The following is a 15,062-nucleotide window of genomic DNA, read 5'->3' as shown; positions in this document are numbered from 1 at the left end:
AGATGCACAGAAAGCATTTCCGAAGTCGCTTTAGAACTTTGGCGATGTCACCTCGTATGGACGGTGCGGTACACCATCATCACATAAGCTAGATGTGAATGGGTACATAGAAGTAGAGGTAGGTAAGGTAGGTAAGGTTCACGCGCAACAGTTGCTATCTGATGTCTTGGTCAGGTCTGTTTTGCTTACCTACATAGAATCTCTGAAGTCCATAGGAAAGTCATCTTTTGCTGTCTTTTTTTGACAGTCTTATTCAGTTCGAGGCCCAGGAAGGACCTCCATCTCACGGCCTGTTGTCGTCGCATATCTCCTGCAGACAAGTGGGTGAAGACTATGGAGTACTGGGTAAGCTACCCCACGCTTTCCCTGTCTGATCTCGTACAAAGTTCGACTGCTGCACTCCAGCTTGGCAATACTTGTCCCGTGCTGTTGGTTCCGTCGAGAGAAAGGCCTTGTTCTGTTGCTGAGGTGAGCCCAGGGAACTGGGAAACCAGGTCAGTGGCGTTGAAGGGAAGAACATCGCCTCATGTTGTGAGACTCGATAGCTCTCGGCTTGGACGTTGAACCTTGAATCGACCCTACTACGCCGTTCTCATTGAACTTTCAGCCCGGATTATCAGCCCCAGCTCGATATTCCTGCTGTGTGACTATGGCGCTTGAGGCCTTCAAGTTTTGTTTGAGAACTCTGGAGTTTGGTTGAGGCGGTACGGTAATATTATCATGTTGGCCTCCTGAACACCTACCTATAGAAACCAGGCAGATATTATCAGCATACCGCCCGCCCAGGGCTCTCTTACCAACATATGGCCCCAAGAAGACACATTTTCAGTCGATGTTCAACAGTTGGGTCATCTTCGATTTGATAGGTATCGTGTGCAGTGCCGCAGACCACACCCACATGGAAGCAAGGAAGGGACAGCTGGCTGTACCGCGATCCAATGACGCACACAGCGCCTCAACGTCGAATCCATCCAGGCTAGTTTAATCATCAGTGAATCAAAGCCCTAGCTGACATGGCTCTGGGTGGTTGTCAGATTCCGGATGCCTCCCTTATTGGGCTGTGACCCCCTTGGCGGTTCCCAATACGTCTTTGATGGTAGGAGCTGTGCCGGAAACATACTTCCCTCAGGCCACCTACCACGTTGCTTTGCACGAACTTCAAACCGACATGCACGGTCACGGGTAGGAAATTCCATATCGTCTCAGATTTCATCACCTCGGTATGTCCGTTAAACCAATATACCTACCTCAAATGACTTTATACTAAGAAGCCAAGACTAGGTAGGTAGGTACCTACCTTATAGTACGAGCCGCAGGATATCGTTGCCCAGAGCATGATATCTTGAGGATTCCAGCAACCTTCCAACCACTACAGTGAATGTCTTCTATGCTGTTTTCCACTACGATCTTCAACAGAACGCAAACATGAGGTGGCTCAGTTGAAGGATTCCAGAAGCATCCGGGTCATTAAGGGCGGAAGTGTCCAGTGTAGGTCACACGCTCAATATTTACTGCACAGCCACCTCTTCTTCCTCGTTGTTCCTGACAATGATCCCGGACATTGCAATGTTGTTATTCAATGATTATCGGGCAAGTTAGGTGGAACGTAATACAGTGGGGAATGTCGGCTTTTGCGGCTCCTGCAATTGACTTCAATGCCTGGCTCCTATTCATTGGGGAAAGTTTGCTATAGTCAAGCGGCTCAAGATTAGGGGTATAGCTCAGAGAATACCACGCAGAATGTGGCACCCTTTGACAACGAGACCGTGCTCCCAAGGACTGCTCCATCCATGTCTAGTATCGGCATCTAGGTAGTGTCCTATATTGTTCTGTTCTTGGACTTGGATTCACACGATTCATTTTCGTGACTATTGATCGGGGAAGGAAGAAGCCAGAAGTGTCTGATACCAATGAAAACCATGAGTCTAGACTCTTCGCCCAATGTCATGTGTACTAATTATGCCTGTAGAATGTCGGTAAAACCACTCATTCTCCCACATGTTCAAGCTATTCAGCTTTCGGAAAAGGTATCATGACACAAATATCAGTTCGATCCTAGCCCCTGAGCACCCGAATACTGCTGTATAACCACACCAACGTCTCACATGTCTTTCTCCCAATTCCAGGTTTCACCACTCGTCATACAGAACCCGAGTTCCTGGGTTCCACCACCCGATTGTAACTTCCGAGAATGTGCCACCGGGTACTTAAGGTTTGTCCTTCCTTCTGGGCTATAGGCTCTGCCGTGGAGAAAAAAGCCTTCGGATGGCCCTTTGTCCAACATTTTCCTTCATATGCGCACCTTGTGTCCTGCGAAAACAACAGGAGAAGGTAGCTGCCGTTTGGTAAGGGAAGATGGCTTGGATCAACTGGGCATGTGCATACCTACCTACCTAGGTACCTAGAGGTAGTCTTCGCAACTTCCAACTTGTGAGGTTCTGACGCAGGTACCTTACAGTCCTTACCTCCAGATACAGTATCAAGCCACCGGATAGAAGTTCTAAATATGACTCTCTGATTTCCCGATCCCGCAATTCCTCACAATCATTCCGAAATCCGAATTCTAGACTTCCAGGCACTGACTTCCCAGCTCACTCATGTGTCATGCCACCAATAACCAGGTCAAGCTCAAGTTAAGCCACTGCGACTACCTCACTCGCTCCTGCCATTGACACCTTTGACTCAGTCCAGAGACCGTTAAGACTCAAGCAATGCGCTTTTACTGAGCGGGGCGTGAGCGCGCCAGTCAACGAAAAGACAATACGTAGTATGGAAGTGGTTTCAACAGTGGAATAACAACCAAGGAAGTTGGTTACGTACATCCACTTCCGTCAGTACATGTAGGACAATGCTCGCCATCGACCTGGTGACAAGATTCAAGGTCAGCAATAGGTATCTATCTGATTGTCGCATATTTACTCATCGGGAAGCCAGGTAAAATGGAATAATGCTGATCTGTAAGTCTCTACAAAAACACATACACCTCCTACCTTATAAAGCCATGTTGACTTACGGAGTATGTCTGCAATGGTATGCATCCAAACCGCATATAATCTGGCCTAGACGCATACTGATAGGGCTTGAACGCATATAACCCCGATTAGGGTATACCACACACCCAAACACAACTTTAATCGCCAACACTACACAAGAGCAGCAGCAATATCTCCATACGTAACCACCTCTATTTCTTTTCTTACCTAGAGGTATCCTATCCATCACGTACGGTAACCGCCGCCGCCGCCGTCATTCAGCGGCTCGGCAATACGACTTACTTCCGCACCGATTGAAGATCAAGGATCCGGATGACAGGACAGGTAAAGGGTGGTCAGCTATCTATCGAGGCCGTATCCGGATCCGGACTCAACTACCTAGAGGTAGGTATCTTCCATGGCCAAAACTTGTCAGCAGAGCAACAGCGCGGTTGGTAATCCAGAATTGCTGATGCTCGTGGTAAGTTCGTCTTCGTTGAGACCACATGTAATCAGCATGACGCGATTTTGCATGAAACCACATCGATGGGATGATGAGATTCCTTCGAAAATGGCCCTAGAAGAAAACAGAATCCCGATCCAAGAAATGATTACAAACTTCAATATTCATAGGTATCCTTCGTCGGCCCAAGTCCGGAAGGAGGACCCGATCCCGATCCCGGTCCCGGTCCCGGTCCCATCCTCTAGACTAGACACCCCGCTACGCCGAAAGAACCGCCCGCCCCACGGAGTCGGGTCGGACAACAGTAGACACCGCACCCATCGGCCCATCGGCACCCCCGGCCGCACATCGGATCAGGGTTCGAGAGTCTGAATTGGAAAAGTGATTGATTACTACCCGTGGCTCCCTCAACTTTGACTTTTTTTATCGCAGGAAACGAAAATCCGGTACTATGACCCTGCATCGCATACTTCGGGTTTTCGGATGCTCAGAACATTTCGTCATCCAACGACTGCGTCTACCTCTAGTGAAGACCGATGCACTGACACTTACATTGTGAATTGCTAACACATGTCATCGTGGAGAAGAAGCGGCTTTTAGACGACGACGACGACGACGACGACACAGTAAGAGATTCAAGCTACCGGTATTCAAGCCCTTGTAAGTTCCGGCCCCCCACTTCCTCTGGAATCTTGTCCCAGGGCACTAGGTAAGCCGGACAAATGTGGGGGTAGAGGGACCTTGTCGCTATGCACCGGCACCTTGTAAAGAAGGTAACTACACTATTTGCTTTTATAGGTAATGGGAAATGTTGGATCGATATGCTGGGTAAAAAGAAGAGCAGATAGTTTTCTAGGCCATATCGAAATACTGCACCGTGAGGATAGGATTCTAAAGAGACTGTACCTACGTCCGTCCCGCCCTAGGCCGCGCACACACAAGTAGTGGGGCCCAGGGTCCAAAGTGCCCTGTGGGGGGCTCCAATTAACAAAAACTAGGACATCCCTCAAAGAAAACTCTTCACAAACCACCCACAACCAGCACCTTCATAACCCACCCACCCACATCCCATTTTCATCAAATTCAAAGGCAAGATGGCCGAGCGGTCTAAGGCGCCACGTTAAGGTTAACCCTTAATCCTCATCTCGAGAAATCCGTGGTCCGAAAGGGCGTGGGTTCGAATCCCACTCTTGTCATATCATCTGATATACCAACCGAGCTCGGGTTGGTGTACTTTCTTTTTGTCAATTGGGTCTGTTTTGCTCGATTTCCCGTATCATTGTTGCAGTACCAGCCAGCAGCTACAATATCAATCAACCATTGACTCCATTGTCGTGTCCTTCCTGGCCCATCACCAAACACCACGCTACAAGCAAACAAACCACCGCCCTCGGCGCTCAAGAGCCCTTCAAGAGCACAGCACAGCACAGCACATCGCACCGCACCGCACCGCATCCGTTCACTCGGCAACACTCGACATACCCATCTTTCTCATCAACGTACTCCCACTCGCACTCAGTCGATGCCCGTGTCCCTGCCCACCTCCATCCGCAGTCCTACTTGGCGTGTTAAGAGGCGACACCATCACTGTCAGCCCACTTGGACCTTTGCTTCCACTTCCCGCCCCTTCCCCCGTGATATTTCCAGCTGCAAGGAATCGTCCCCCATACTTCCCAGGACTGACAGCCGTCAACGGACTAACCAAATCATCCGCCTCGCTTGTTGTCCCTCCTCTTCTCCAGTGTCCGTTCGCAGCCGCGGTATCAATCACCGCCGGCACGTTCCCCTTCCCGTTCCCGTTTGTCCCACTCATCCTGACCTGCACCGGCAAGACAGGGGTAACCTGATCCCCATATCGCCTCCCCTCTTCGCCGCTGTACCGACTACTCTGCGCACTGCCGCTCCCGTCCTCCGTCATGCTCGTAGTTGCCGACGTGGAGGAGCCGATTGTGTGTTCTGTCCCTCTTCTGGAAGGAATCTCTGAAAGGGGAAGTTCCACAGCTGCGCCGGGGAGTAGGAGTGAGCGCCAAGAGGAGTCGGGTTCAGGGTTCGTTAGCTCTTCAGTGGCGTCTTTTTCTATGGGGCCCACAGGGCTGTCGAGGACCATGTCGAAGGCTGGTTGTCCAGGATGCACCATTTGTGAAGACTGCTGCTGCTGTTGTTGTTGTTGTTGTTGTCGACCAGGAACGTCGATACGGGCATTAATGTTTGCACTGACGACGTTTGGAGAAAAGGGAGAGACAAGCTCGGCAACCATGGCGGACGCGATGCCGATGGCCATGGTCGTGGATTCATTCGAGGCTGCCGAGGATGTTTTGGCGGACGGTTCGGCGCCCGAACGGCCAACAGTGGAGGCAAAGCGGCGGAACGTTCCCTTGACGCTGGCAACGGCAAGGTTGATGCTAGATTTTCTGCGCACGGCGGCTTGGATCGGGGCAAGCCTGGTGTTGTCTGTCAACGTAGGCTTGTTGTTTACGGCGGTGTCTTTGCCCTTCTCCTTGTCCTTGGCCTTGGACAAAGGTAATGATGACGAGGAGCCGGTACCGTTGGATTTGTTGTTCATCTTGACTGCTATCAGCTCAAATTGCTTGACCATTGTGGGGTTCTCCACAATCTCCTCCATAGTGACTGCGACAGTGGCATCGACACCGGGAATATTGGCTTTGGGCAGTTCGCGGTTCAGCTGCGTTGCTAGTTGAGCGGCGGGGATGAGGCTTCCCCATAGATCAAAGAAGGCAGCATTTTGCACCTGCGCTTCAGGGACACCCAGAGCCCGAGGGTTGACGACCGCTGTCCACGCTTTGGAGATGACGGCCTGAATGCCACCTTCTTGATCTTTTGTCAGCGCCTTGACAGCATCAGACCGGCCGGCACTGGTGTGCGCCGTGCATGCGTCCAGCAAGTCCCTAAGAGGAAGTGGGATCTTCTTCTCCATGTTCTTGTATTGGTCACCGGATGGAATCAGTGGCTGTGTAATGTTGACGCTGGTGAGAAGGTTGATGGTGGCGCAGATCATTCGCAGCGCCTCATCAGCAAAAGTCTCAGGGACACGGTCGACACAAAACGTGACCGACAACTCGACCCGATTGTTTCCGCGGGCAATCGATCTAATGAATAGATCCGGAACATCCTGAGCTCTGGATTCGATAACAGTGAACTTGCACGAGGCAGTACCGAGATGGAATGACTTGGGTTCCGATGGGACAATGGCTGTGTCCTCGTACTGGTGTTGGATCAGAGTGCTAAAGCGAGTCCAGTACGGCCATGGTGTGCACTTCTCCACAATGTTTAGCGTCCCCAGATTTTCGAAGGGTATGCTGGATATTCGCTGCGTCTGCACGTTCTGGAGCAGAGCTAATGGTGTAAGCGGTGTATCTGGAAACTGCACCCGGACGGGGATTTGGTTGACTGTTGGCCCCATGACCCCCATTACCGACTGGTTGCCCGAGAGTGTGACATGGCGACCATCAACAAGCTCGCCAAAAACTACATCGGGAGATGCTGAGAGACTGGCAAGAACCATTGCCCATGCACTTTTCAGAATGGTCTCGTAAGAAATTCCGAGGCTGGACAATGAGCCGAGAGGCATCACATGACGCAACGTCTTGATGTTTGCCGACACCCGATATGGCAAGGGATGCTCGACTACCTGAGTAACCGTACTACCTTCGAGCAGTTTCTTCCAGTACTCCTCGGCTCCTTGTGAGTTAGCCAGCTCAACGGACCGGACAAATTCGCAGTAGGTCGGGCGACGAGGTGGATTCTGTGTCCCACTATACAGCTTCTTGAGGTCCTTGACGAACAAGGCCATTGAGAGGTCGTCGTATTGGGCTTTGGAGAGTCGAAGGATGAGTATTGATTGCTTTCCTCCATCGATGAAAATGAACTTTGTCATGGGAGAGCAGAAGGCCACCGGTGAGGCTTGGTCTTTCCGGATCGACTTTTCCATGACCGTGTTCAACCTCCAAGTGGGGCAGGTGTGCCTCTTGAACTCGACATTAGCTGACTTGATCGCAGCTTGGTACACCTTTCGGTTGTGCGGAACAAAGGCGGTACGAAGGATGGGATGAATGGTGACGAGCGTCATGCATGCATCTTCCAGCTTCTTAACATCGACAGGACCAGTGAACATGAACGTGAAATAGTTGATATTTGCACGGCCGCGGAGCATTCCGGTTTCCATATGCCGCATCTGCGTAGATGTTGCTTCGGCGGCGTCTTTGATGCCGTGCGCATCGACACCAACCTTTGGTGCAATGACTTTCTCCAGGAGTATTTGTTGGACTACATTCGGGTCAGACGCAGTGGGCAAAGGGTTCAACACCGGCAGCGAAACTGAGCTGTCGGACTGCAGCGGCTCAATGGGAGACATTGTCCTGCATAACTCGGTGAGTGTGACATTTTGGAGGACATCGGCGATTGAGATCGATATGCCTTCATGCCGACAGGCGGTAACCAATTGAGCAGCAAGCACGTGGTCGCCACCAACGCCAAAGAAGCCGTCACCAGCACGGATACGAGCTTCCTCTACACCCAGGACCTTTGCCCAGATCACCCTCATTCGCTCTTCATTGTCGGTCAGCGGGAGAGGTTTAAATTGCGTGAGCTTCGCGTCGTCAACTGTCGAGGCACTGCACAGTGCGATGAGCTTCTCTTTGGATAACCCACTGATCATTTTCTGAAGGCGACGTCGATTGACCTTGAGTGAAGGGGTGATTGGAAGATGCTTCACTGGGATGAAGATTGACGGGATTCCGGGCGGAGCAGCATTGCTTCGCAACCCAATCTCGACAAGTTGCCTAGCAATGAACAGCTGCTCTTTAGCCGTCGCGCCCAATGAGTTGAGGTCGTCTTCGCCATCGAGGATACTATCCCCGAACTCGATGAAGGCAGCCAATACCGGCGCGTCATCCGTGCTTCGGAAGGGCAATTTGTCTACCAGGACATCAACTCCCCGTCCAAGACACCGTCGAAGATACCGCTCTATCTGCGCCGTGTCTACTGGTCTTTCCTTGCTGCCAACATCCTCGTCTTTGTGAGAGATGAACTCCATCAACCCACCGTCAGTATACCTAACTCTGTGTCCAGTTTTGAAGTACCGTGACGGGTTGCCCGCAGACGGTCCAAGTGGCGACATTGGCCCCAAAGTAGACTCCCTGTTAGGGTAATGGCAACCCAAGGTTGGCCCCTCTACTACCAGCTCTCCGACGGCACCGACAGGGACCAGATTCTTGCGGTCGTCTGGATTAACAACCATAAAGCTACCGCAAAACGGGCGCCCGACACTTCGAAGTTGGTTTTCACCGACGGCCTCGAGAAAGGAGATACCCAAAGGACAGACATCGTGTGGTCCATAGGCCAGGATTATGTTGGCTTTACCATGCCATGCACTGTATGTGTCTTCATCCAGGCTCCGAGTCCTGAAGCACACCGCCTTCAAGGTTGGCACCTTTGTCGGGTCAACTTTACGGGAGAGGTGTGGCGTCATATAAGTCCAGTTGACCTGCATACGGTTGACAGCGCCTGCAAAATCCTTGAGCCGCTCGTTCGCAGACGGCACACACACACATCCTCCATGAGCGAGTGTGGTGAGGATCTCCGAAACGCAAATGTCAACGTTAAAAGACGAGAGCTGCATGACGCGGCTCAAAGGTCCAATCTTCGCGGCGGGGCCCTGACCCAGAAGCGCGGTGGATAATGCAGTGTGGCTGAAGGAAACCCCACGAGCCACGCCCGATGAGACGCGGGAAAAAAGTATACAGGCTGGATCGGAAGGCGTAGCCATCGAGGTGAGCGATCTTTGATCGCGCGGAAGGCCGTTCATTAGGCCGTCATTCAAGGTGACAACATCGTCGAACAGGTTGCCAAGGACCAAGGCAGCGCGCTCAGAAGCGACCGCGACCCTCGAGAAATTGAGCCGTTCAAAGATGGGTTGGATCAAGCCTAATTCCAAAGCATCGATGGGGACAAACGCACCGCCAGCTCTGTATGAACGAAGGTTAGCAGGCGAAAAAAGACGGAAGTAGGCACAACTTACTTGAGAACAGCGAGGATCGCCACAATGGTAAGGCGACTCTTCTCCATCACTACAGGCACAACCGAGTGTGGTCCAACGCCCACATCCACTAGATGATGGGCTAGGGTTGTTGCCTCTTCATCTAGTTGCTGGTACGTAAAAGTACCGTCCCACGCGCAGACGGCTTGAGAGTTAGGCTGAGCGCTGGCTTGCTTGTTTACAAGATCGTGAACAAGGCTTTCAACTCGTGCGCTATTGGCAGAAGGCGAGTCAGCGCCCCAGGCTAACAACTGGGCATAGTCACGGTCACTGAACAGATCAACTGTTCCTATGGAATTTTGCGGTGCTGAAAGAATGGTGCGGATCGCTTTTCCAAATGTATTGGCCACATTGAGAGCCTGCTCTTCGGACATGACCCTTTGTCCAATGTCGACCACCAGCTTTCCCCCGGCAAACCGCGTATTAAAAAGTACGTCCACATCGGACGTCTGCTTGAGCGAGAGTGGCTTGAGCTCAAAGTTTGTTCTTTTAGTGAACTTGCTGTTCAGTCCTGCGGGCTCTTCGGTGAAGGTTAGGCACGAGTTGAAGAGGTGTTCGCCACCCTTCATGCCCATAGCATGTTCCAACTCGGCCATGGTAAAGTGTTGATGCGGCAAGCTAGCTGTAAGTTGATCTTCAATAACCTCCAACGCCATCTTAAGAGATGTATGCGACGTCAATTCGTAATTGCAGGCCACAATATTGGCAAAGGAACCTACGGCGGTTTGTAGCTCGGAAATGGAGGTGTCACGGCCGCTTGTTTGGTAGCCGAAGCACACAGCGTTCGACCCGGTGAAGCATCGCAGCACAAGGCCCCACGCCAAACGGACAATCGCATCGACAGTGGTCGTGTGGGATCTTGTGAACCCAGACAGTTCGTAGGACGTGATCTCCAAGTCGAGAAAGGAATTGACGAAGCGCTGCTCGTCGGGCGACACAGTAAGTCGAGGGAACATGCTTGGTGCGACGTCGGAAAGCCTCTCACGCCAAAAGCCAACACTGGATCCACAGCGTATCCCGCTCAAAAACTGCATATAATGAGGGTATCCGAAGTGGGCAGGCTCAGGAATGGCCTTTTCGGTGACGTAGGCTCTTCGAAGATCGTGTAAAACGATGTGAATACTGACAGACTACCCTTTGTAAGCACTGGAGGTATGCAAGAGAAAACGGGAACAAACTTACATCGCAAAGCGCGGTGCTAATATCCAGCTTGATGAACGTTCTGGTTGGAGCTCTGCACACCGTCAAGCGGTGGAGCGGCTTATTGTCCGTCGGTCGAAGATCTGGGAGATTGTCGAGCTCGTACACTGGATCTTCTGCAGGGGCTGTATCAATGAAGAGCATATCTGGCGAAGCCCGACGAAGAATCACCATGTCCCACAACCCAGTTTCGCTGACGCTCTCGGTAAAGACGGTCCTTAGGGCTGGATGCCGGTTGCATACATGCTGCCACGCGTTGCATAGTCTGGCAATATCAATAGAATCGCCATGTGGTGATGCGAACTCATAGATGGCATGCAGATAGCACGTATCTGGTCGCTGAGCTTGACTGATCAAGATGGCCTGGTGTACGGCAGTCACCGGGTAGATGGTTTCAACATCTTGCACGCTTGCCAGTTTCAGACCCGCTACCCGCTGTTTGTTGAATATCGTCAGACCTTCATATGTGACATCAAGATGAGGAACATCGGCAAGCGTTAGCTCATGAGGGTGGTACCTCAGCCTGCCAATCGCCTCGAGAAGCAGGTGCTCATAGTTATGAGCCCATTGCGCGATGCGAGTCTGGTCTTTACAGAACTTGCTATATGTGAACGACACTTTGGCGGTACCTTTGTCAAGCATGGCGCTGATCTCGAACAAAGCCACGCGGCCCACTTTCGACCCAATATCCGAAGTCGGGGAGTCGAAAGATCGGCTTGTCAGAGGCAACTGCTCCATCACGCCGTTGGTGCGCTCTAGTTGTTGCAGCGAGCCCGCGTAGGTGAACATGACCTCGATCGGCCAATCGGGGCGCAAGGTGTCAGGCCCAGCGCTGTTGTAGAACCGTGACGCGAAGTACTTGGAGCCATGAGCTGGTATTGACCGGCGCGTATCTTTGAGATGTCGGAGAACGTCGATGAAGTCGTCTGTACCTTCTACCTTTTGGGCTATCGGGCACAGAGCTGTAAACCACCCTACTGTCTCGGAAATGTCAATGTCCGACCTCCACATGTCCCTACCGTGCTCTTGATTCCACACCACTGGCACAGACCGATCGGGGAATGTCTGTGCAAACGACAACATAAGCGCAGCGAGGTAGATGTCAACCGTATCAGTCTTGAAAACTTGGTTGCAGGAACTTTGCAATATCGCCGTCAGCTCCGAGCTGAGAGCGAAGCTAATGTCTTGCGTGTCGCCGTACGAGTTGGGGATTTCTCGCAGACCCCAAAAGGTATAATCACCCGGTTGGAGTTTGAAGGGCACGAACTCTTTTGGGTCTTTCCCTTGAACATCGTACTTTTGTAGCTCGACCCATTTGTGAAAGGGCATCGACCGTTGGGACAGAAAACTACCCGAGTCCAGAAGCTCGTCGAGATCGTGAATGATGATGCGCCATGAGGGTAGGTCAACAGCAAGATGGTGAGCAGTAAGATAGATCAGTTGCTGAGCGTCGTGGGTTGTGAAGTAGTCGGCAGCGAAGACCGGCCCCTTCTCAATGTCGATAGCGAGCTGTGTTTGTCCGATAATGGTGTCCAGTTCGCGATCTGAGGATATCGAGTGGCGGCGGAGGTTATACGATCCTGCAACATCAGGTAGAATAAGCTGCATCCAGCCATCAGATCCCCGACTGTAGCGCGATCGAAGCATTGGATGGTGGGCAACAATAGCTTCCAGAGCGGCCGCGACATCCTCGAAACAGACGTCCTTTTTGAAGCGGAGAAAGAGGCTTAGGTTGAAGCGGTAAGTCCCATCGCCGGCAGATCTACGGTTCAGGTCTCCACCCATAGAGGACTCAAAGTACAAATGCTGCATCGGAGACAGATCGAAGAAGTCGTGAGTTTCCTCCTCCCATTGGTTCTCCTGGATGCCCCTCGACTCGGCAATGGCGGCCAACTCCGAGAGGGTATTTGATCCAAGCACCTCCACGGGTTCGATGTATATAGCCTCATTTTTGCACCGGGCAACGAGTTCCAATGCAGTCGTCTCATCGCCTCCTAACTGGTAGAAGGAAAGGTTGACGCCGATCTGAACCTGAGAAAGAGCCAGCACTTTGCTTACCAGCCTCTGTAACGAGCGTTCCAAGGTCGTTTTTGGCTCCTCCAGGGGCACCTGGGATTGGAGATTGGACACCTGGTAATGGAGCTGTTGATTCATATTCTGGACCCAAGTTCGCAATCGTCGAGTATCTATATGGCCGGTCTCCGTAAGGGGCATGCTTTCCAAGACGATCCATACATCGGGCAGGCTGGTCGGCGGAAGAAGGGATTTGGCAACTTGGCGGAGTAGGGTGACTTGGGTGCCGGCGAAGATGGAGTTGGACTGGGATATCAGGCTGACATCGGATGAACTGGCTCGGGATGACTGAGTGGTGGAGAGGGTGAAGAGGGCAACGAGTTTCCCTTCGAGGATGCCTGCCTTTGGTCGCACCGTTGCTATCCTCGATATTTCTTTTTGGTTGCCCAATGCCTTTTCTATCTCTGTCATATGTATAGCTTGCGAGCCGGAGCTGGCCTGGCTCGAGTTGCGCGAGCGTTTTGTCGCGATACTCGCATTTGCGTCACGGGTAACGGCTAGCCTCGCAGGCCTGTGTATTTCGCGAAGTTCGACCGGGACCATGGTGGTTTCGATATTGTCGGGCGGCTTACGGACAACGGGGTGCTCGTACTTGGGGATAATACAGGTTTGGAGTTCAGCGAGGGTCGGGCAGCGAAGGATATCGGAAACTTTGATGTCGATGCCAACCTCCAGACACTCGGCCCTCAGGGCCACGGCGGACCTGTCGTCACCGCCCAAGTCTTTGAAGGATTCATGGAGCTGGATTTGTTCTCGGGGAATGTCGAGGACCTGCGCGACGACCGACAGTAGCCTATTCTCGGCAGTTTTCTCTTCGATCTGAACCCAGGTCGAAGCCGTATCTATACGCGGGACGATAACTTTTTGCGCCGAGGGGCCTTCCATGACGAGAGGGAAGAGAAGAAGGGGAGGGGTGGCACAGGCGTGGAAAGGGCAAAAGAGGAATATATTAAACTAAGAGTATAACAAGAGGAAGGGGTATCATGAACGAGGACTGGAACCTCAATAACGACGACGACGAAAAGGAGGAGAGTAGAAGATAGGTAACAGTACCCCCGGTACCATTAGCACCCAACGAAACGAAAGACAAGTGAAGAAGTGTTGTTGTTGGTTATTCGGAGAAGATGGAGCTGAGACGTCGAGGGGGAGGAGTGATGTCAGACGCTAGTCGGCATCGCACAGTGTTGGCTGTTTGTTGGCTCGTCCACGAAGGCAAGGCTTGGGGTGACGCGCGATCATTCGACTTGGCGATATGGAAATGTCCGATGTCGTCGACATGAAACGGGAAGGGGATTGGAAGGACGTTCGTTGACGGGAGCAAACGCGACATAGGCCGCTAAAAGGGAAGAAGCGAGGAAAGGAAGCAGTGACAGGCAAGACAGTCTGACAGAGGGACTGAAGAAGAAACAGCCTAGACTAAGAGAGAGGGGCGATCGACGCCAACATGTACGTACTGTACATGCACTCAGCGATGGGGGGGGAAGGGGGGGGGCACTTCAACCAGCCGCAGGGTTGCAGAAGAAGGGAATCCATGTCTGGCATCCCATTCCTGGTCCACGATACTCGACGATACTCCGGGACGGTGGGATTCACAAGCAGGCGCAAAGGAGGCGGCTGAAGTGGTGGTGATTGGTGATTTTGGCGTTGGTGGAGGTGTTGAGGGTGTCGAGGGGTCGGCACTCGGGGAGACCTGGAGCGTGTCAAAAGTGTCCATACTGAGGTGCCCTGCCCGTGAGAAAGAAACACTTGGAGATGGAAAATTGTTAGTGCACTCCCAGGGGCAGCCAGTGAGACCACTCGGACAGCTGCTCCTGAATCCACTTTGCTGTGCTCGCAGCTGGAACCCTGTGTCGATCAACTGGCAGCGCCCTGAGGCTTTAGGTGGTTGTATGAGAAAAAGGTCCGGACACTCGCTGCCGTGTGTCTGGTTTGGTATTAGTGTACCTAGCGAATCCGGACTTTTTTTTTTCACACCACCTGAGGCTAGTCCAAGAGGGGGCAAGACCACGGATTTGGTTTCATCAAGATCCTCGCCTACACTTACTCGCCATGTACTGTGTAGAGGCATATATCATACCTGTCAGTGTACACTACAGTGGACAGGCAACTGTAGGTAGGCAACTTTTGTTTACTCGCCAATGTCAATCCATCCCCGAGATGGGAGTCAATATCAAGAATCCTTCTTATACCTTATCGACTCCCCAGAACCCGAGACCGGTGATGCTTTGCCCCGTAAGCACATTCTAAGAGGTCCGCGGGCGGCACCTGGGCGGGACAACTTTCGACAAAAGAGCGAGAC

General features: G+C 52.2%; 1 protein-coding gene and 1 non-coding gene across 2 annotated transcripts; one reads left to right on the top strand and one right to left on the bottom strand.

Annotated features, from left to right (window-relative positions):
- The first annotated feature begins 4,523 nt into the window (after positions 1–4,523).
- Positions 4,524–4,631, top strand: NCU15330. Its single transcript has one exon. It is a non-coding gene; the product is annotated as a tRNA-Leu (tRNA).
- On the bottom strand, positions 4,625–14,267 carry NCU04531 (hypothetical protein). Its single transcript, XM_951849.3, has 3 exons — positions 10,673–14,267; positions 9,473–10,620; positions 4,625–9,419 (listed from the first exon to the last, which is right to left on the bottom strand). Exons 1-3 carry the CDS (start codon positions 13,646–13,648, stop codon positions 4,895–4,897), a joined length of 8,649 nt encoding a protein of 2,882 aa, XP_956942.3. The 5' UTR covers positions 13,649–14,267; the 3' UTR covers positions 4,625–4,894.
- Between the last annotated feature and the right edge of the window lie 795 nt (positions 14,268–15,062).

The sequence above is a fragment of the Neurospora crassa genome, linkage group VII (genome assembly GCF_000182925.2).
Source record: "Neurospora crassa OR74A linkage group VII, whole genome shotgun sequence".
Taxonomy (NCBI): Eukaryota; Fungi; Ascomycota; class Sordariomycetes; order Sordariales; family Sordariaceae; genus Neurospora; species Neurospora crassa.
This window is presented reverse-complemented; position numbering and strand designations above follow the sequence as displayed.